This window comes from Ipomoea triloba, chromosome 1 (genome assembly GCF_003576645.1).
Source record: "Ipomoea triloba cultivar NCNSP0323 chromosome 1, ASM357664v1".
NCBI classification, from domain to species: domain Eukaryota; kingdom Viridiplantae; phylum Streptophyta; class Magnoliopsida; order Solanales; family Convolvulaceae; genus Ipomoea; species Ipomoea triloba.
In genome coordinates this window covers 27,575,172-27,598,312 of record NC_044916.1, presented here as the reverse complement: position 1 = coordinate 27,598,312, position 23,141 = coordinate 27,575,172, and the positions used below count along the sequence as shown (strand labels likewise).

Sequence of the window (23,141 nt, the reverse complement as noted above, 5' to 3'; positions counted from 1 at the left end):
GTCGGAGGCCCAAATGTGGCAAGTTCTTTAATGTCGTTGGACCATATATGAAAAACTTAACAGTAAAAAATCAAATGTGAAAATAAGCCAATAATCGTGAAACATGAAAGAAAAAAAAAATCATAAACATTACCTGAAAAGTTAATTAGACTTATAAACATTTAAAAACTACAATTAGGTCCTTTAACATGTTAAATTGTGGTAAAGAAGCCCAAAAATTGATAAATGTACTGCAATTGCAGGTCATTTACTATTTCGATGAAAATCCAGCGACCGATACCCGACGGTAACCGCCGTCAATTGCCGGATTTTCACCGAAATAGTAAATGACCTGCAATTACCAATTTTTGGATTTCTTTGTCAATTTAACATGTTAAAGGACTTAATTGCACTTTTTAATTGTTTAGAGGTCTAATTAACTTTTCACGAAATGTTTAAGAGCTTATTTAACCCTTTTCCCAAAAAATAATAAAAATAAACTCAATTGATATTAACGGTGTTGGATTGTATTTTTTTATTAGGCCTTCTTGAAGGCCCATTTAATATTGGACTGTGAATAAAATGGGTCATAAATTTACTATCTATCTAATTAGTAATTTGTACAAGACCCGATCTGGCCTGTTTACATTTCGTCCCTGTCAATAATCTTTACAGAAATCGCAGGCACCCATCAGTTTAACTCTGGAAGCAACCTCCGCTCTGTGTCTGCACTCCATGTCTTCTTCTCTGCTTCTATCTCGGCTTCCTGGTCCGGCCACCGCCGGGAACAACCGCGACTTATGTTCTTCTATAAGCCTCCACAAATCCACTTTTCTCTCCTCCCAAAACCTCATATTCGCACCTTCTGGTCCCAGCCCTAGAGCAAAAAACGGTGTGAGAGGAGGATGTCCCTACAGGTCTCCCGTAGCTTCTTCTAAGTCTCTCGACCACATACCTAAACAATTCCGAGAGGAGAATCTCAAAGAAGGGTGTCAGTCTCTTTAACCCTTTGTTATTTGGTGTACTTATTTTTGTTAATATTTTAGAAATTTATCATCCATCTCATCTGCTACTCGGTATTATTTATTAGCAATTTCTTGGATTTTTGTTTTGATTTATTTGATGTGAGCAATTGTTAGGTGTTTTCTGTTTGTTATTTCAGTAATAGTTGGACCTAGTCGTTGAGCAATGGGAACCGTATAAGGAGTTCAGATTTTTGTTCTACTTTTCTATCTCTTTTTCTTGATAACTAAGCTGCAAATTATCTAGTAAAGTATATGTGTTATTGTAAGTTTTCCATTTGTCATTTTCTTGGCAATTCATTGAAGAAATGATGAAATAGTATCTTAGCTTTTTATCTGAGAGGCTTGTTCTCTTTCCTGGAATGAATCTGACTTTCCAGCTGTGTCTCTGTTACACTATTTATTGTTATGTGTTACTGGTCATTTCAGTAACCATTGCTAAAATTTATTCTGCTATCCCTATTTATTTATTTATTTTCTTTGTAGTGATGGAAAACTATAAAAATGTGCCTCAGACTCTCTATGGCCTTACTCCATCACAGATGGATTTGTTCCTGAAAGAAGATAGCCATGTGCATAGGCAATCTGAAAGTGTCACTGAGGTTCGTTTTGTTTTCCAATCTAATGTGGTTCTGACAAATAGAATTATCAATCTAATATGGTGCTGACAAATAGAATTATAAACAATTGATGTGGTGAATATTTGATATTTCATTTGAATGAATTGGGGATGCTTGGCTTGCTACTTTCAAGCCCAAGAGTGGAAATGAAATGATTGAGATGCTCGGTAAGAATTTTTGGATTCCAAGAACAGGGAGTGAAGAAAGGAAAGAATGGGTTTTCTTGTTACCCCTCCAACCATGGGTTTCATTCCAATTTCTTTCCTCAACACATTATTTTCTTTTCTTTTATTATTATTACTATGAATTTTAAATTGTTTAATTGTCAAATGGAGTAATATTAATTTAAGTAAACTATTATTGTTATTATAGATTTTTTTTTTTTACTTTAATTCCAATTACATTGGTAGTTCATATCCAAACAAACTGGCTACTTTTGATAAAATCCATTCTCATTCCTTATTTTTTTTATTCCAATTCCAATACCTATGTTTAAACCAAATCCTTGCTAAGAGTTGTCTCCAGGCCTTTACTTAACTGTCAAAAGGTCCTTATCTGTGTAGTGTGATTTCACAGGAAAGCATATCATCAAGACACAATTATCTGAACAATGGTGGGATGTGGACTATGTCAAGCATGAATGGAAAGCGTCCTTCAAAAATGTCCTACAGCATGTATTATGGAGGGGCAAGGGGATATGGTGGAAGGCCTAGATCTGCTCCTCCTGATTTGCCTTCTTTGCTTCTAGATGCTCGAATTGTGTATCTGGGCATGCCAGTTCTGTACCTCTATAAATCTTGCCTTTAATTCTTTAAACCACTCTTATGGTATTAAATTTTGTTATTCTAAATTCTCCCTGTCTTTCCATTTGCTATAACAGATTGTACCAGCGGTTAGTGAGCTTCTTGTTGCTCAATTTTTGTGGTTGGATTATGATAATCCTACAAAGCCTATATATCTCTACATAAATTCACATGGCACCCAGGTTAGTATTAATTTGTCATTCATGTTTTCATTAAACTCATGAAAAACCGGGTGGTTCTGTGTGTATCATAATATAGGGAACATTAAAAGTTTGAGACGCAATTTGCATACCTATTTTTTCTTTTGAGCGGGTACATGGTGCTGTTTTCTTACACCACATTTTTGCACAGAATGAGAAGAAGGAGTTGGTTGGTTCTGAAACAGATGCATATGCCATTGCTGATGCCATGCGTGTGAGTATCTAGCGTTATACTAATATACTTGAATCTGATATAGCTTGTAATTGCACTACCCACAATTGTAAAAAGGTGCACTCGGGTGGGGGCCTCGGCCCTCCAGAAATTTTTTAAAATGTAAATTAACTAATTCAATCTAATAGTAAGCCCAAAAAAAAATTACAACCAATTGGTCAACTCCAAAATAATTAAAATAAATTGGACAAGGCCAAAATCAAATAAATATAGACACAAATAGTTGTATTCAATTTAGGAATATTAGATATTTAACATTTTAAATTAAATAGAATTTGGAATGAATTGGTATAATTTAATAGTTGTGTTATTGTATTCAATTTAGTAATATTTTGTTTTTTGGAAGGAAGTATTATTCTTGATGGACTTCACCACTATAATTACTCCATCTTTCTCATTTTATAAGTCCTATCTATTATTTGTTGGTTAATCCAACTCTTCTTTCTTCACTTATTTTCTTAAACAATTTCATGCAATTTTTAAATTGGCTATTTGTGTTTAATAGAACTAATAATATAGTTTTTAAAATATATAAATTTTATCTACTAATATTAAATTAAATATTACAGAAAATTAAATTGTAAATAATTCGAGTCATGCCTCGTTATCCATGCATGTCATAAAATGGGATGAATGGATTACAATAATAGGCGTGGCACTTTTGTATGAATATTTCATTATTTTTGTCAACTATATAGGTTTTTCTATCTATTATTGTACCTATAGCTAGGTAATTATAATTGTATACTTCCTTCAATGATAATTACAATTTTGATTTATAAAAATAAAAAATAATAAATAATAAATAAATAAATAAAAGGGAGCCTCAGCGCCCCTATTCCCCTAATATGGGTTTTCCCTTGGGTGTACTATAATGGTTATGAAATTAGAAACTATACCGCTACTGTGTCAGTTATTTTTTTTTCAGCTGGTTCATCTCCTTGTAACCTAATAATTTTTTCTTGTTTACACTGGCTCAGTTAAGCAAACCAGATGTTTGTACAGTGAATGTTGGTAAGGCATATGGTCAGGCAGGAATGCTTCTGTCACTTGGGAAGAAAGGCTTCCGAGCTTTACAAGCAAGTGCATCCAGTAAGACTACTTTTCTGCATTTTCTATAATGTCGTCTGTTATGATAAAGATCTTTGAATGTAGTATGGGGGGTGTAGTGTGATCATTAAAGCAAAATAAATAGTTAGCCTGTAACGTGTTACATTGTGGATTTGATAATTTATTTGGTTACTTCTTAAATAGTTATCTTCTTTGTACTGCCTATCTAACCGACATTATGCAGTTATACTGGCGAGATGAATTGATTTGCTGTTTGCTTGTCTTCCCTTGATTTTGACTTTGTATCGTGCAATGCAGCAAAATTATATCTACCTGATGTTTACAAATCAAGTGGACCTGTGACTGAAATGTGGATTAAGGTCATCCTCTCTCCCACTGAATAAACTACACTACACCCAATGTGTGCATCTGTGTTTTTGGCAAAAGATATTTGAGTTACATTGAATCCTACAGGCAAAAGAGCTTGAAGCAAACAAAGACTATTACCTCGAGCTATTGTCCAAAGGGATTGGTAAACCAAAGGAAGAAATTGAGAGAGATATTCAACGTCCTGCATATTTCACAGTACAAGAGGCCATTGACTATGGCATTGCAGACAAGATTATTGATCCAAAAGATTCTATATTTGAGAAACGGGTAATTTTGCCATCTCATTCTTCATAACATTGTCAATATATTTATCCTTCTTTGTTGCTAAAAGTGAGAACAATAACAACCATCAGGATTACGAAGGCATGCTTGCCCAATCAAGAGCAATGAGGAGAGCAGCTGGATCAGGCGCACAAGCGGCTGCTGGCTCTGGGTTTAGGTAGGTAACTCACGGTGTCCAAATTTGAAGAATGAAAACTTCTGGTTACCTTTGAAATATGGTCTTTCAAGTATCTGGTGTAGAGGCAGGCACTTTCAATTGTACTGTATTAAAATTTCTGTAATCACCAGTTCACAAGTTTAAGTAGTGCCCTGATACTTATACAAGATTGTACTTTAAAAAAGTATTGTGAATTGATGCCCAGCTACTTTGCTTTGCTATTGTGAAAACTATTAACTATGTGTTCTCTGACGGTTGATGTTTAAAATCTTAAAATGCTAACATAAAAAGCTGACTTTGAAGTTTATTAGTTTAAAAGTTTTAGTTCAAACAAGCATTTGTAAACCAAACCAAAGCTGCAAGTTCAGTTCATCTGCCATTAAGTATATTATGCCCTCAAGTACATATTTAAACAGCCAATCTTACATTTTATAAATTTTTCTACTTTATAACAAAATTATATTGACAGTTACAATAAATTAAGCCATTACAACTCTCGTCTAAGTAGCAGCATTGGGCAACACTTTAGGCTTTGGCTTCACTTCAACTTCATTCACACTTCTGACAAATATGGCATCTGGTTCATGTCTGCAAGAACACAAATACAGTCAATAAACTGCTACAAATATGAAATATACATGTTCTCAAAAAAAAAATGAAATATACATATTATATTGTTGCATATGTGGATACGCTCATTAATTACACCACTTACAGTTTATCTCCCTCCTCAAATGTATAACTTGCGGCCACAGCCAACAGTCTGCCATCTCTGCTGAATGACAAGGCTGCAACGCTTGCAGGGTATTTGGAATACTGCAGGTTAAGTACAATTAAGAAAATCAGTAAGAGGAATCACTGTGTCTGCGTATTCTTAAGAATTCGATATAATTACCTGATATAACCTCTTTTTGTTGTTTCCATCCCAAACATTAACATAACCGTCACAACCCCCAGTAGCAAAAGTACCATAGCTGCAGAATAATTTTGCAAAGCAAATCTTTAAGTATAATAAGGAGCCACAGAAAGTTTTGAATCAGGTTAATTTTATGATTCTACCCAGAAAACCATGAGTACATGGAACCAAACACTTACATTGGGTGAAATGCAATGGCATTAACAGGGTAGACAACATCCCTTCCAGCTTCAGATTTTCGATGACATTTGAATGCATATCTGCACATTAAAATTAAAAACTATGTAAACAACTATTGGCCACTAAGATGAATCTACTTTTTATTTGCAACTTCTTATAGCTATCACTCTACTAAATATAGATTGGAGAAATGAGTTCTACAAAAATAGGAAGTACATATACTGTAGACTAATTAACCAGCAAAGGCTGGCTGGCACTATGAAGAAAACTTCAGGAAAAAGGTTCAGCCTGTGTTTGATGAAAAATCCTCAAAAGCATTCATGTTTTAATCAAGTGGAAAGTGCTGTTGCAGGTTTTTGGTAAAGAATAGCAATACTTTTTGGATTGACCAGCCTCAGACAGATCAAAAAATTCCATGGCAACGCGACCTTCAACAGAACTAAGAGCATAACCTGCAAATTACATGTCCAATTAAATGCAAACACACACAACATAAGAATAACTCAGAAGCACCAATTCCACTAACATACAACTAAAATCAGTAAAATGTAAAACTGGACAAAGTTTTGAGCAGATGTTCAATACCTAAGCTATATTCCTTTATAGTTGTTAGCCTATGCTACATGCTCAACTCAAGAATGAATAGCACCCAAAAAAAAAACTCATATATGTCTATGGATTTATGAGAAACCATAGTAAAACGGTATATCATCTCCAAAACCAAACCTTAATTATCATTCTGAAAGTGAGTTATAATTACACAAAAAATGTGTATACTGTGAAGTGTGAACTAAAAGCTTGCAATCAAGCAGAGCCAATAACAGCCCTTAAAATATAGAGATTGAAGATTCAGAAGTGTACCCGTTCCATTAGGATAACAACGCACACATCTTGTTTGGTATTTCAGCGATGACTCCCTCCGTTGCTCAGGTTGAGACATATTTCTCAGATCATATACATTAACATGCCTCCCAGCAGTTGCCACTACTAAACGGTTGCCAACAAGAGACAGAGAGTAAACACGCTCTGGTTGTGCGTAAGTCCCAACAAGAGTGCGCTCCTGTCCACTAGCACCTCTAGGATCCCAGCACTTCAAGGTTTTATCCCAACTACCAGTGATCACTTGTCCTATACATGACAAAAACACGCGTTTTTCTTTTCTAAGTCAACTTGAATGAGTAATATAAATAGGTAAGAGTGTAACACTAGATTTACCTAATCATTTAAGATTGATAAGAGCACAAGAGTTCATGAACTGAGTACTGACTTTATCACCGCAGTTAAAACCATAAAATTGATTATATGTTTTGTTGTATATTTCTGTTATCCACATAATTCTCTTTTAATCTCCAGAACCTCTTAAAGCACATATTTTAATATTTTATATGGATTAGTATTTTTAACATTTAATAACAAGAAAACCAAAATATAAATTAAAAAAATAAATAAATAAAAAGGTGGAATATTGAGAATTATACAGTACTAATTCCTAGCATCTGCAGACTACAATTACCAGTGTATGAGTATTCAACACAGCGAACAGGTGCATCATGCCTCCCCAAAATATCATCCCTTCCATAATTGAATACAAGCCTGGAAAATCAAGAGTAACACTTTCTAGTAAGGGAAACATTTAGACATGTTTATGTATTGACATAAGATCTACTCAAGTCAGAAGAACTTCATTATGCATCAAGGAACTATTACATAATGCCATACTGGTATATTTCACAAGTTCTACTTTATACAAGTTCCCATCTTTAAGGAAGAATCCTAATTCCTTACAAATAAGATTTTTAAGATTTTAATATTTTATAATGAAATTACTGCACTGTTGAGCACCACTTGAAACCAATAACTACTCCTAATCAATAAACTCAAATGTCTACCATTCAAGGATATTTCTCATTATTGTATTACTGGATACATTAATCTGAATTAAGTACCATTGGATTCACCAAGGTTTGGTAACTCTACAGTGCTTATAAGGAATCAGAGTATCAAATTCTCCTCAAAATGGAAGAAACTTGAAAGTTTAAAAAAAGGCTCCAATATGCACCTTCTAACAGTATTATCAGTACTGGCACTGAAGCCTGAAGAATCGTCATGGAAACAACAGTCAAGCACCGCGCCTCCGTGAACGAATGTTCCTCTCAGAGCATTGGCGCTAGCATCGTACAATCGAACAGTCTAATAGAAAAGCAAAATGTTTAAAGTAGGATCTACAACCTCGAAAACCAAATCCAATAAACTGCCAACAATTGTAACCAAAACGAGCTTGGGACAAAAGAAAACACACGACAGAAAGACTCACCTTATCCCAGGAAGACACGAGGAGCTGATCGCTGTGGTTGGAGAAGCGAAGGTTGGATATGCCGTCATTCGGAGGATTCGACAGCTCACGTCCTGTCGGGAGTGGTGCCGCCGTCATTATTCCTCAGAGCTCCGGTCAGCTCTAAAGCTCTTCAGAAGGACAGAGAGAGAGAGAGAGAGAGAGAGAGAGAGAGAGAGAGAGAGCGCTAGGGTTTTGTTCGGATAGAGTGAAGTCTGTGAAGACCGTGTTTGAATGAGAGCGGGTTGTTCGCGTGCCAGGTGGGAATGGATTTTTGAAATGACAAATTGAATTCGGTTGTTTGATTACTTTGATCTATTTTGAATCGTAAAAGCGTCATAAAATGCGTAAAATAGAAAGCCAACCAAATGGATATATTAGATTAAATCAAGAAGAAAATGAGGAGGGACATCCTCCCAATTCATACGACCAGCGTGAGAACCAATCGTTTTAGCCAAAATATGAGCCGCTCGGTTCACTGATTTAGGAATGTACTGAAAAATACAAGCTAAAAACAGATTGCAGATAGCTCTATAATCGTAAATAATAGAGTCAAAGTAAGATCTAACTGAAGGCGCCGGGAGTAACCAAAGAGGAGGTTAAAGAAGCTGTAACGGCTATGGCTCCCCTCAAGGCGCCGGGACCGGACGGCTTCCATGCAATGTTCTACCAGAAATATTGGAACATAACAGGTGATTGCATGCATAAGCTGGTCGAACGGTTTTTCGCAGAAGGCAAACTACCGGAAGACCTTAATGAGACTAACCTGGTTCTTATACCAAAAGTGGAGAATCCGGAGAAAATCGCTCAACTACGACCCATAAGCTTATGCAACGTCGCATACAAACTGGTTACCAAAGTCATGACAAATAGAATCAAGCTCATAATGTCGGACCTCGTGTGCCCGAACCAGAGCAGCTTCGTCGCAAATAGGCAGATTACGGACAATATCGTAATCTACCAAGAAATTCTGCATTCCATCAGGACTGACAAAGGTCGAAAGGGATACATGGTCTTGAAGATCGACTTAGAAAAAGCCTATGATAGGCTGGACTGGAGGTTTATACGCTCCACGCTCAAGGAGTGTGGTTTCAACCACAACTGGATTAGAAACATCATGCACTGCGTAGAAACCGCTACCATGTCGATTTTATGGGAAGGGAGAAATCTTGATAAGTTTAGATCCGAACGAGGAGTACGACAGGGTGATTCTATCTCGCCGTTCTTGTTCGTTCTGTGTATCGAGCGCCTTGGTCACATAATTTCCAAAGCAGTGTCTCAAGGTAGATGGAAAGGGATCAAAGCATCTAAAAACGGACCCACCATCTCCCACCTCTTCTTCGCAGACGACATGGTCCTATTCGCGGAAGCGGAGGAGGAACAGATCCATGTCATAATGGAATGCCTGGAAGAATTCTATAAGTCTTCGGGGCAGAAAATTAATAAACTAAAATCTAATATCGACCACAGATCTGGGAAGATACCTCGGAGTCCCATCCCTCCATGGAAGAGTGACGAAGGATCATTGCAAATCCATAATGGACAGGGTGCAGAGCCGACTAGAAGGATGGAAGACTCGATTCCTAAGCCTGGCAGGGAGGCAAGTCTTAGTCCAGTCAGTGCTTAATGCTATTCCATCTTACTCAATGCAAACTATGCTCCTCCCGAAGGGCGTCTGTGACGCCATTAACAAGAGTGTACGTAGCTTCCTATGGGGAGGCGATGGAACGAAGGGGAAAGTAAGTCTGGTGAACTGGAATACGGTAACGGCTCCTAAAGAAGCAGGAGGGCTTGGGATCAAGTCTATGCGCAACATGAATAGGGCGCTCCTTACCAAGCTAGGGTGGCGGGTTCTAAAGGAAAAAACAAGTACCTGGGCTCGCGTCATTACTTGCAAATACATGAAGACAGGGGCATACGTCGAGAACATAAAGAGAAAACGGAACAATTCCAACGTTTGGAAAGAGATCTGCGAAGCTGCTCAAGTGCTGGAGAATGGAGTAACAAAGATTGTTAGAAACGGACGGGGCACCTCCTTCTGGAATGATCGCTGGATAGGCAAAGGACCCCTTCGTGAACACTTAATCGGACCGCTCAAAAGGAATGACGAGAACCTGCGAGTGGCTGATCTGTGGAATGCAAGGGGCACGTGGGACTTGGAAAAGATAGACGTGGCACTGGACCCTAACAAAAGGAATGAAATAGCCGCTAGAGCACTTCTGAGAAACGCTGACAAGGAGGACACCCTAGGATGGGGAAATACTAACGACAATGCCTTCTCCACCAAATCGGCATATGGAATGATCTCGAACCAGCAGAGCAATGAGATTACTGAAGGATGGATGGACATTTGGAGATTAAGGGTACCGAATAGAATACGATCTTTCCTTTGGTTGGTTAAGCATGGAAGGATCATGTGTAATGCGGAGAGAAAGAAACGAGGTTTCACGTCGGATGAACGATGTGCCATCTGCAGTGCAGAGAGCGAGAACGTAGAGCACACCATTCGAAGATGCCAGGCTGCGGAGGCGGTGTGGAAAGGCATCAACATTGTAGAGAATTCAGGTATGCTCAATTCCATGGTTTTCGAAAACTGGCTAACCACTAATTTGGCAGGAGCCGACGGTGGGCAGAGACGTAGACAAAGGAGCGCGAGGTTCGCAATCACAGCTTGGTGGATATGGAAATGGCGAAATAGCCTAGTGTTTAACGGAGAGGAAAAAGATGTGAAGGACAAAGTTGCGTGGCTGCAGACCCAATTCAAGGAAATAGAGGCAGCAATGGAACGAGGAGAGGGACCTTTGACAAAGGCAGCAAAGAGAAACAAGGAGAAACCAACCATGGCAACCACCGGAGGAGGGCTGGACTAAAATCAATACGGACGGCTGTGTGAACAAGTTTAATCACGCTACGTGTGGAGGAATTTTCCGAAACTCTGAAGCGGCGTTCTTAGGAGCTTTCTCCAAGACCGTGGGCTTGTGCACACCGCTGGAAGCTGAGTTGTGGGGAATTCTTATCGGGCTAGAGGAAACATGGGATCGAGGCTACCGAAAAGTGGAGCTGGAAACGGACTGCGCTACAGCAGCAAAACTCATTAATGGAAGTCAAGGATGTGATGGACCTACTGGAAACCTCACCGACCTGTGCAAAGACTTGAAGTGCAGAAACTGGGAAGTGAACCTTAGACATATTCCCAGGGAGCAAAACAAAGCAGCAGACACTTTAGCTAAGGGCGCTCGCAATCAGACGGGAGCGGTTGATTGGTTTTCTGAGCCACCATGGGAGATCGAGAGGATTCTGCGCGAGGACGAACTTGGTCTCTTAGGAGCGTCACATGTTGTTAGGGTCAGCTAAAGATCCAGGATTTTATCCTCCATCCACCATAAAAAAAAAAAAAAGTAAGATCTAACTACCGTTCTCCTACCAACACTAGGATCAAATTAAGACAATCAGATTGGACAGAGACCTCCATCACCCCCCGCGATTTAATCCATTTCAGAGCTTCCTTTACTCGGTCGAATTTAGCTAAGTTGGCCGTCAACTCGACATAGTCGCCCGAGTTAGGCACTAGGCAGCCACCTAAGGAGCAATTCGCCTTGGCGTAGGGGCGCCTAGCGCCTAGGCGGCCGATTTTTGCAACAGTGCTAAAAATCTGTTGAAAAATATGGCTACTAAAAATTAAATGTTACCTAAAGTCCTAAACCAATAAAACCGATTGAAACCAGAAAAATATGAAAAGACAAAAATGCCCTTACTAAAAATCGAAAAAAGTCTTCAAAAGAACTAAAAGTGTCCAAAAATAATAATCTGGGATATTAAATGTCAAAAACGATAGTCTGAGACTAAATTTAAAATTGTCACCAAAGACAAGAGACTTCTGGTGAAATTAACTCCTTGTAAAAACAATAGATAATAATCAAATAAATTGTCAAACTATTCCAAAAAAAAGAGTTAATTCCATTTTTGGTCCTAGTTTTATAGGTGACGTTCCACTTTTAGTCCTTTTTTTTCAAAACATCCTATATTAGTCCTAGTTTTATTGTGGCATGACAATTTTTGGTCCTCCGTTAATAAAACCGTTAACCTACCGTTAACTATCATGATATTTTTATCTTTTTATATAAAATAAATAATTTTTTTTATTAGTATTATGAAATCCCTAATTTCCATTAATTATTAATCAACTAATTCCGCAGCACTCAAATAATTATTAATTATTATTATTAATATTTTGCGGAAGACTGCTGTGGAATTATTTGATTAATAATTAATGGGAATTAGGGATTTTAATACTAATAAAAAAATATTTATTTTATATAAAGAGACAAAAATATCTTAATAGTTGACGGTAGGTTAACGGTTTTATTAACGGATGACAAAAAATGGTCATGTCACAATAAAACTAGGACTAATATAGGATGTTTTGAAAAAAAAAAGGACTAAAATTGGAACGTCACCTTTAAATCTATGACAAAAAATGGAATTAATTCCAAAAAGAAAATACAACTAGACCATTGAAAAAAATTCCAAAAACACCTTTAAACATGATACAATTGATCATTTTAACTTACTATTACTTGTAATTTTAAGTTACATGTTGCATAAGATAATCATCTCATATATTAATCTTATCCATTATCATAATATGTGAGTGATAACTAAATAAATTTAAAGTTAAAGTTCATAAACTAAGTATGTTAATACTTGCCAAGGACCTTGTGGTCCAGTGACATCAAACCCTTCCCTTTATATGGGAGGTGGTGGGTTCGAGTCTCAGTGGAGGCAATACTGATTCGGTAGTGGGTTTGCCTCTCGGTGGTGGGTTCGCCTCTCAGTGGAGACAATACTGATTCTTGTGCTTTAATAGGTTGAGAAAGTAGTTATGTAATAGCTCAATATTAGGAATAAGACGAAATCGAGTATAACCTTAGTTATTTTGTATAACTTGAACCAAACGCCCCACTATTGAGTTTATAAACTTTTTGTATAACTTGAACCAAACGCCCCACTATTGAGTTTATAAACTTATAATATTGTATATTTTATCTTCTAAATTTGTTGTATTGGCTTCGTAATCATATTCCTTGATTATTACTACAATTATGTGGCAGTATCCAGTTTATATTTAAATTTAAAAGTACAATTTTGAATTAGTTTTTGACATGTAATCATGACTATAGTATAATTTTAAGAAATAGTTGGTTAAAAATTAGCAAGTTTTTATTATGGAGTTAAGGTATTGATTTTTTAAACATGTAGTTAATAGATTATGTGCGGATATACATGTAATACCAATGAATTTTATAATTCTAAAAAATAAAAATAAAAATAAAAAAGATACCACTATATAAAAGTTACGATATTGCAAGATGAAAGGAAAATGTGCAAATAGCCCCTAAATATTTCGCGAAAAGTCTATTAGGTCCATGAACTTTTTAAAAGTTCAATTGAACACATGAACTTGCGATTTTGAGTCATCCCACCCCATTACCCCCGGTTACCTCTGTGGTAAAAACCGGTAAATGCTTATGTGGCTCGCCACATAAGCTTTAGATTGGGTACTTGGCTGCCACATAATCATAATTTAAAAAACATTAAATTAAAGAAATAAAAAAAGATACAAAATCACGTTCTTCATCTCCTTCTTCTTCCACCCAGCGACTCCATGAACACATGAACTCACTCCAGTTTGTTCAAACCCACATACCCAAAGAGCAAAGAGAAGCTCATTGGCCCGGTTAAAAAAAAAAAAATCGACGTCGTATCTTAATTTTTTAATAAAAAAAATGACATATGACGTCGGTTTTAAAAAACCGACGTTGTTTCATTTATTTACTACGTTGGCCAGAACTACGTCGCAAAAAAATCGACGTTGAATGTAGATAATAACCGACGTTAAAAGTGTTTTATGTAGTAGTGTATGTTAAGTGTTTAATTAATATTCATTATACCGTGTTTATGTGTATGTTTATTATGAATATGAATTTTGTGCATTATGAACATGAATTATGTGTATTATATTAAGTGTTTAATTCATGTTTATTATATTGTATTTATGTGTATGTGTATTATGAACATGAGTTCTGTGTATTATGAAAATGAATTATGTACATTATGAAGCCAAATTTTATCGCAAATTTTACTGTGGACCGTGGTCGACCATGCATCAAAACGACGCCGTTTTGATTAATGAAAACAGACGGCTGGAATAGTCTCTGTTTTGCGCCATTCACTTTCAGTTTATATACACTGCAATTACATTTCATTACAACTGCAGTTTCTTTTCGATATAACTGTAGTTTCATTCGATATTATACACTCAAATATGTGATCCTGTTATTCAGTTTCCTTTCAACACAACTACAATTTCTTTTATAATATACTGCAGTTTCATTTCAATACAACTACAATATCATTTCAATATAATTACAGTTTCATCGGACAATATACACTTAAAAATGTGAAACTGTTATTCAGTATCAGTTTATATACACTGCAGTTACATTTCAACACAACTACAGTTACATTTCGATATAACTACAATTTCATTCGATAATATAAAACTCAAAAATGTGAAACTGTTATTCAATATTAGTTTATATACACTGCAGTTACATTTCAACATAACTACAGTTATATTTCGATATAACTATAGTTTCATTCGATAATATCAAAACAAATGTGAGGCAGTATCTTTTGAGATGAACTGTAGTATTAGTTACGGAGCTCCGTTACGATTTACGTCAGCCGTTTCTCCTGCTTACTGAAACGGCGTCATTTTGTGAGTCGTGGACCATGGTCCACTGTATAACGACTGAAATTTTATGTATTGAATCAGGGTCCATAGTGCATTATGGAAATTGTTATCTTTGATGTACTCCGTATATAAGATTTGAGGTCCAGGCAGTTGGCCCAATGGATTGGCCCAGTGTTGATGTTGGGACCTGAGACACCTCAGTTCCAGGTGGACTTTGATAGGAAATGAAATCTGTCGCCGTGACTCTGAAACACTGGAAGTCGGGAATGGATCTGCAAACACAGAATCATGTCGAGAATTCGTGTTTGATTTGCGAAATTCCAAATTTTCTCAGCTAAAAGCCTAAAACCCTAGAAGAGATCACAACTGTAATATCCCGATCTCGATTTCATATACTGCTCCAATTCAGCACATGCAATGGTGGTCTGTAGATGCCGGAAGGTAACCGCTTAATAATTCTCTCGTTATACGCGCGCGCGCACGCACGCACTCATCTTAAGCTGTAGAGGGAATGGTGGCTCTGCTTGTTTACAAATCATTTATGTTGTAAAAATGAGATCTAGTCGAGTCAGTAATTTACAATCTGCAGAGTATTCGTTAATCTCATTTTGAATTATTATTACTGGTTCAAATTAATGTTGATGAATCTCGGCTGCAGTTCTGCGTCTAGCTGGTTTTGCTGAGTTGATCAATGATGTTATTAAACGCATTAGAAGACCAAAAATAAATTGTTTTAACTTTAGTGCTTACTGTATGTTGATTTCCACTTGATCAATTATGATAGCCAAAACTTTAAAACTTCAACTAAGTGATGTAGAGCTAGTGTTTCTGTTTCATGTCTATTGAGGTTGATAATTGAGTATAGTATAGCAGTTTGAGTTTGTTGATTATGGTGGCTTTATTAAATCACTGAATGGTGATCTGGTGAATTTCAGGCAACTAAGTTGTACTGTTTCGTACACAAGGTTCCAGTTTGTGGAGAATGCATATGCCTTCCCGAGCATCAAATATGTGTGGTATGCTTTGGAATTCATTGCCATCTTAAACTTTGGAGACTTCTTATTTCCCATGTTCTTATTGGAATTTAAAAAAATTAATCATTTTAGGTGCGCACTTATTCAGAATGGGTCATAGATGGAGAGTATGATTGGCCTCCAGATTGCTGTTTCTGCCATGCTGTGCTTGAAGAGGCAACAGATACTCAAACTACTCGATTGGGCTGCTTGCGTATGTATTCATACCAATGCAATTTCACCTGCAAAATTTGCATGTGGTTTTGCACATTCCTTATATAGAGCATCTTACATTTGTTAATTGCTTTTTTGTAGATGTCATGCATACGAATTGCTTGGTTTCACATATTAAAGGATTCCCACCACAAACTGCTCCAGCTGGGTACGTCTGTCCAGCCTGTTCAACTTCAGTAAGTTTTACTTACAGAAGCTAAGCAATTTTTTAATATTTTGAATACAGTACTCCAGTTGCAGTGGAAAGAGTGAATTTCAAAGCACTGCCAGTAACTGGTATATAGAAACTTGTAACTTTGGAGAATCAGGAAGTGTAAGAAGTTGCTAAATTTAATTGCTTTGAGCTGGAGTAATAAACTCTATTTCTCATTTATTCACTTAGTAAATTAGCCTGAATCACTAAGATAATCATCTTGGCCATCACTCTAATGTGAATTAATACTGTCTTCCATAATGATATAACTGCATATACGAAAGGATTTGAAATAATGGCTACATGTATGCCCCTATTCAGAACATAGGGCTTCAAAATTCAGCCATGGAGCTACAGTAGCTATCATATAATGGAGAAAGAGTGTGAACTTTGATATGAAGCACAATAAGAGTTTATTAATAGCATGACTTCTGGTTTTTAAATATGTGTGTAAGCATTTTTTTGGGGGGTGAGGGAGGGGGTTAATAGAAACCAAACTACATATTCTTCTTTTCCCGCTTAATTGCCTTTAATGTCTGAGAGATTTGCTTATTGATGTAGATATGGCCTCCTAAACATTTCAAAGATTCAGGGTCTCATCTTCATTTAAAACTGAAAGAAGCAATAATGCAGGTAAATTTACTTTGTTATAAAAACTGCTTTAGAAACTTTCTTTGCACATTTATTGTACTCCGGTATTTCTTATTTGCTAATAATGCTTAATATTGACTTCTTGCCTTTATTATATTCTGGCTTGCGAGTTTTTTTGTAATTAATTTTAATGTGGTCCAGACTGGAATGGAGAAGAATTTGTTTGGAAATCATCCTGTTTTATTGCCGCCAACAGATTCTCAAAGTCCCCCACCTGCTTTTGCTTCAGATCCATTGAAGCATGTTTCTGAAGCTGGATCTCCTGGAAAAGATTTTGAAGGATATACAGCTGTCCCTACAACAGGTTCTGCAAAACCTTCAGCCATTGATATTGTTGAAATAGATGGACTAAACTCAGCTTCAGCTCATTCCAATCATGAGGCCAATTTTACTAAAAGCTCGAGTCCTCCTGCTGTAAGCAAATACTACTGCTATTTTTACATGTATACAACTGTAGAGCACTTAAACTTGCACAAAGCATACAAATAAACTTCAAATTATGCATAGGAGGTATTTTATTTTTCTTACATCCACTTCTTGGTGCCACTCCTCCCAGCCAGGGGCTACCACACGAAAGAGCGCAATACAAGTAGAAAGACAAAATTCTGAAATTTCATATTATGCTGATGATGAAGATGGGAACCGGAAAAAGTACACTAGAAGGGGTGAGAGCATGTCTTCTTTAGTGTGGGCATTTTTTTTGTGTGTCCATTCATAAAATAGGGGCTTTGATTCAGAGGATAGATAATGGAAGCTATTTATGCATCAAGCTTTCTCATTTCTGCTTTCCTAGGTTAGCTTTTGCCCATATGACAAAGATCATAGCTAAGAAAACATGCTAGCTACATTGTGATTTGTACTCTGTAAGATTCCCGCAAAGTAAAACTGGTGTTGTTTATCTACAGGTACACTCCGACACAAGTTCCTTAGATCTTTGCTGCCCTTTTGGTCAAGTGCATTACCAACACTACCTGTGACAGCACCACCACGGAAAGAGACACCAAATGCAGATGGCACACGCCATCATAAATCTTCAAGGATGGATCCAAGAAAAATCCTCCTTGTTATAGCCATCATGTAATGCCTTATGCATCTTTTCTTGGCTTGTTAATCTGTGCTTTAGACTTTAGTAGAATGAATCTTATTCTTCACTTAAAGAAATTAGAGGAAAAGGGGACAGTATGTTGGAACCAAGCTTAATCTCTATCTATTAGTGTACCTGTGAGTGGTTAAATCAATGCCAATGTTCATTTCTAGCAGATGGGAACAAAATACTGAAATACTCCAGATTAAATACTCTCCTTTTAGATAAGTGAAAACACTTGCATTCGAAAATCTACAATTTCTGGATTTGGATATTTGCCTCAGATTTTTCTGAGGGTAGCTGACTCTAAGAACTTATACAGTCAATTATTGCTCTCTTTTTGAACTAGTAGTTGGAAATCTATTTAGGGACAAACAAAACGTAGAAGTGAAAGGCAGAGTTGTTCTAAGCATTGCAAGGGTTGTTTATTATATTCTAAAACCGTGTTCTTGCATGCAGGGCTTGCATGGCAACGATGGGTATCTTGTATTATAGACTTGCACGTGGTCTGGAGGAGCTGCCTGATGAAGAGCAGCAGTAATGTTCAATACTCATGTTGCAGCTTGATTGATGGTGTACCGCCTTAAGATCAAAGTAGCAACATTTTTCTCCTCCCATTTTGGGTCAATTGGAATTTTCAGGACTAGTTTTGTATGGGAATGTGCAACTTGCAATGCTTGGTTGTCTGTCAGTTACAGTCTTACAGAGAATACATGTAGCTGTGATTATTATGCTGCCCATTCCTAGTTTTGGTTGCTTTAACCTTGAGTTGAGAAGTATCAGTTAAAAAGGAAAACTGCTTTCTATCTTGTTGATTCAAATATAAATGGCTGATAGTTGATTGGGTTAGAAGGTATAATTAATTGATAATATTAACTGATTGTAGAAAAGTGTTTGATAAATTAGCTGTTCGTTGATAGTTGTTTGGTATAATTTCTTTTTTTAAAAGGCTAATTGAAAAGGTTACTTTGAGTAGCCTTTTGAAATTTAGGATTTTGGAATTACAAAAAACTTATTAACTAAACACTTATATTGAATTTTTAACAAGTCAAACAATATCTTAAGGAATTGTTATTATAGAAGGAACCTTAATTAACGTTATCACATGTGATGGAATAATATATTATGCCATATTATTATTATTATTATTATTAAATAATAATAATAATAATAATAGTCAAAAAAGAAGAAGTCCAGCAAGAAAGTAGGAAAGACTACGAGAAGTTACAACTGCACAAGAGTAACATAAGGAGCCCAGGCTAGGGGGCCAGGCTCATATTCAGTCCCACTACGGGAAGTTACAACTGCACAAGAGTAACATAAGGAGCACAAGAGTAACATAAGGAGCCCAGGCTAGGGGGCTAGGCTCATATTCAGTCTCAGACTCATTCTCTTCTACAAATAACCTCTCTTCTACATATTCTTCTCTATCTTTCCCATGGCCATGGCTACTATACCTTTGTACATGTACTACAACGACCTGTGGTTTTTACTGCTTTGGTTTCCATCCACTTAAATCATTGTGTTATTATTTATTGATTCTCTACAATCACCTCTATTTATTCTTCTTTTATTTATTGGATTTATTAATTCGGACACCCCGGGTTAATTAAGTCCATCAACATGATTATTAATATTGATATTTGGTTATGTATGACCCTATAATGGGAATAAATGTAATATTTGGTTATGTATGACCTTATAATGGGAATAAATATTTTAAAAATAAAAAAATTAAGACAATTGATCATAATATAATGACATGCAAAACATCAATATGAACAAAAAAAATTCAAAAAGTGTGTTTGTAGAAAAGAGAGATGGTTGACATCTCCCTAACAAGGACGGGAATAGCCTTGGGCTTTTCCTTATTAGCAAACACATCAGTTTAGGCAACTCACTTCGATAGATCTATAACCTACCTCAAAGCTTTTAACATTAATACCACGATTTTTAAAAAAAATATATATGAAAAAAAAACATATCACAAATAAAATTTAAATTTAATACATAATATTAAATTCATAATCTATCAACACAATAAAAGATCAAACATACTTTATTAGTGCATTACATCTAAAAAAAAAATGCAAACACAAAAAAAAAAAAACTTCAAATTCATAAACAGACTTCATTATCAGTGCAATTCCTATCCCTTATATTACTCAAAATTTACTTTCTAAGATCCATTGAGGCATTGGGGCACCGAGGCACAGTACACTACAATTCACACACATATATAATGAGGGGAAAAAATCACAATTATTATCTAAAAGTGTATATATGATAAACTCTCACATAGAAAAGGTAAATTGCATTAAAAGAAATTATGCAATAAGCTCAACCAATAAAGGGCTGATAATAGTCAAACTTGTAACTTCTTGATAAAAAATTCATGTTCTATCTATTTGATCTTATACTTTTATTTTTAGATCGAGTTCTACTATGCATACTCCCAAATTCTACTTCTTGATGTGACCCACAAGAATGAGTTATTCTCATATGAGTCTACAGGAAAACATATACATCAATAACTTGTAAGAGGAAGTAAATTAAAATTGTGAGTATAAATAAGTGTACACTAAGGGTGTGTTTGGTTCGCACATGGGAATCGAAAACTGAGTGTGTATCAAATACTTAATAATGGTAATGACCTTTGGTGAAAGTATTTTTGCATGTTTAGTAGTAGCCAGTATGGTGGAATGTGAATGATTATTAATAGTTGGGAAGCGTCTGAGAAGGAAGGGAGTGAAACCCTTATTCTATTACGGGCTGTTTGGTTCACAGAATAGGTCGGGAATGACATAGCATTCCCAATAATAGCCTATTCCGTTGTTTGGTAAGTAATTGTATTCCCAGGAACAATATTCCTGGAATGGTCTATTCCTTTTAGGAGGGTAATAACTATTACTAGCACCCTTGGTATTAGCCTATTATTGACCTTTCAGGAATATGAATTTTATTTAATTTTCTTTTTTGCCCTTTTTTAAAACTAAATTTTTTACGCTCACTATTCTCTCTATCATCGCATCACAAGATCTTTCTCTCTGTCAGCACAAGCATCTCACATCCGCCATTGCAAATTGATTCTTCTTCGAGGTATTGTTCTGACCTTCTCTTTATATTTTTTTACAAATTATATATATATATATATATATATATATATATATATATATATAAACTGATGCGACTACGGCGTGGTGTCACAGTTGCATCCGCCATTGCAAATTGTTTTGAGTATTTTGTTTAAAAAACTTATGTTATTATTCTTCTGAATATTAATAAATGTTTTTATGATATATCGATTACCGGTTGATTATGAAATGATGGTAAATTGATGCATAATAATAATAATAATAATAATAATAATAATAATAATAATAATAATAATAATTTTGTACAAGGGCATTTATGTCTTTTAAATATATATTCCATTTCTATTCCTTTAACCAACCAAACGCTGGAATACAATTCCCAAGTCTATTGTTTCAGCGAACCAAACGCTGGAATACAATTCCTATTATATTCCTTACCTATTACATTTCTTATGGAATGGTATTCCTATTCTCTTAAAATTCATTCCGTGAACCAAACGTGTTATTAGAGAATTATTTTTGCAATTAAGGGGATAATAAAAACTCATAGTGGTGTTCTAAAAACATGTCAACCAAACAATAACAATAACACTGGCTTGTTTGGTTGAGTGTAGTTTGAGGGACATTGAATTTCAATTCAATGAATTATCAAACTACATTGTTTGGTTGGAGGGAATTGCAATTCCCTCCAAATGATGAATTATTAATGGGGTACCCTCATGAATTGCAATTTGGTGGTGAGGAAGGAAAATTTTGTTGGTGTAAAGACAAATTTGTCCCTACTCCATACCCTTTGTCTTTTTTTTTTTTTTTTTAAATATAAATTTGAAAGAATTATTATTATTATTACTACTACTAAAACCTAAAGACATTTTAGTCATTTTGTCGCTTCTTACATTTTAATTCCTTATACTCTTATTATTGCATACCAAACACTGTAATTTTAATTCTTACTTTATTTATTAAATTACAATTTTACAGAATTACAATTCTTTTCCCCTAATTCTCTCCTCCCAACCAAACACTTTAATTTTAATTCTTACTTTATTCATTAAATTACAATTTTACAGAATTACAATTCTTTTCCCCTAATTCTCTCCTCCCAACCAAACACTTAGTAAGTATTTTCCTTTTGGATTAAGGGCAGACAACTCCCACATGTCATAAATCATCTCCGTTATTTGATTGCGATGTGAGCGGAAACAGACGTAGACGGTAGACCACTCGTTTTACGCAACATGCTCCAACGATATTTCCGCTAAAACGAATCATATATATCCCCATCCGCATTGTATTTCAACCTTTCAATCTTCTCAATATTTTCAAACATTACAAATATCTTTTCAAATACAAAATATCAGGTGACATATAAGAGCATCTTTTAACTGCTAAAGATTTTGTAGAAATTTTGTCACATGGAGAAAAAGAGAAGGAAATAAGGGTGTCAAAAAGAAAAATGAAAAAATGGTTATTTACGCATCCAATTGGACGTGCTTGGTGTACATGTTGAACGCGTACCAAGCAAGAATTTTTTTAGTTTTTCTCTTTCATCGTGAGATAAATGCTCAATAACTTCTCATATCTTTGGTAAGAATCGAACCCTCATCATATCCACTTTTTATCAAAAAAGTAATACTATGTCTACTCTAACTTTCTACTCCATTTATCTATTTTCTGTTGAGGTGTCGTGTTCTAATTAATCTATAGAATAGTGAACTCTTATTTTATTTATTCATTTTCTTTTACACCCAATAAAATTTGTACACGATAAAGAAAATTATACTCAATAAAATACATCTATCTATCATTTTTCCGGCCATAGAAAATTAAATAGTTGATGTGGCTGGTGCAGCTTGAGGTTTGAATTGGTTTCAGGCTTGTCTGAGTGCCATATAGCATGAAACGGCAGCCATGATTACGCAGATGGCGAAGTAGGTGAAGTCGTCGAAAA

General features: G+C 35.6%; 3 protein-coding genes and 1 non-coding gene across 4 annotated transcripts; 3 read left to right on the top strand and 1 right to left on the bottom strand.

Annotated features, from left to right (window-relative positions):
- The first annotated feature begins 645 nt into the window (after positions 1–645).
- On the top strand, positions 646–4,987 carry LOC116024774 (ATP-dependent Clp protease proteolytic subunit-related protein 1, chloroplastic). The gene is made up of 9 exons (XM_031265771.1): positions 646–970; positions 1,488–1,603; positions 2,198–2,398; positions 2,502–2,606; positions 2,776–2,838; positions 3,837–3,948; positions 4,225–4,286; positions 4,381–4,563; positions 4,650–4,987. The coding sequence occupies exons 1-9, from the start codon at positions 715–717 to the stop codon at positions 4,737–4,739; spliced, it is 1,188 nt and encodes a 395-aa protein (XP_031121631.1). The 5' UTR covers positions 646–714; the 3' UTR covers positions 4,740–4,987.
- Positions 4,988–5,072: 85 nt separating this feature from the next.
- Positions 5,073–8,477, bottom strand: LOC116024783 (mitotic checkpoint protein BUB3.1-like). The gene is made up of 9 exons (XM_031265781.1): positions 8,146–8,477; positions 7,891–8,021; positions 7,345–7,424; positions 6,693–6,959; positions 6,208–6,283; positions 5,831–5,911; positions 5,631–5,709; positions 5,451–5,551; positions 5,073–5,323 (listed from the first exon to the last, which is right to left on the bottom strand). Exons 1-9 carry the CDS (start codon positions 8,260–8,262, stop codon positions 5,236–5,238), a joined length of 1,020 nt encoding a protein of 339 aa, XP_031121641.1. The 5' UTR covers positions 8,263–8,477; the 3' UTR covers positions 5,073–5,235.
- Positions 8,478–15,132: 6,655 nt separating this feature from the next.
- LOC116017633 (zinc finger protein-like 1 homolog) lies at positions 15,133–18,944 on the top strand. The gene is made up of 9 exons (XM_031258254.1): positions 15,133–15,361; positions 15,856–15,936; positions 16,027–16,147; positions 16,249–16,343; positions 16,922–16,993; positions 17,153–17,425; positions 17,568–17,676; positions 17,917–18,088; positions 18,555–18,944. Exons 1-9 carry the CDS (start codon positions 15,338–15,340, stop codon positions 18,634–18,636), a joined length of 1,029 nt encoding a protein of 342 aa, XP_031114114.1. The 5' UTR covers positions 15,133–15,337; the 3' UTR covers positions 18,637–18,944.
- A 952-nt stretch (positions 18,945–19,896) lies between these two features.
- Positions 19,897–20,030, top strand: LOC116002562. Its single transcript, XR_004094508.1, has one exon. It is a non-coding gene; the product is annotated as a U6atac minor spliceosomal RNA (small nuclear RNA).
- The last annotated feature ends 3,111 nt before the right edge of the window (positions 20,031–23,141 follow it).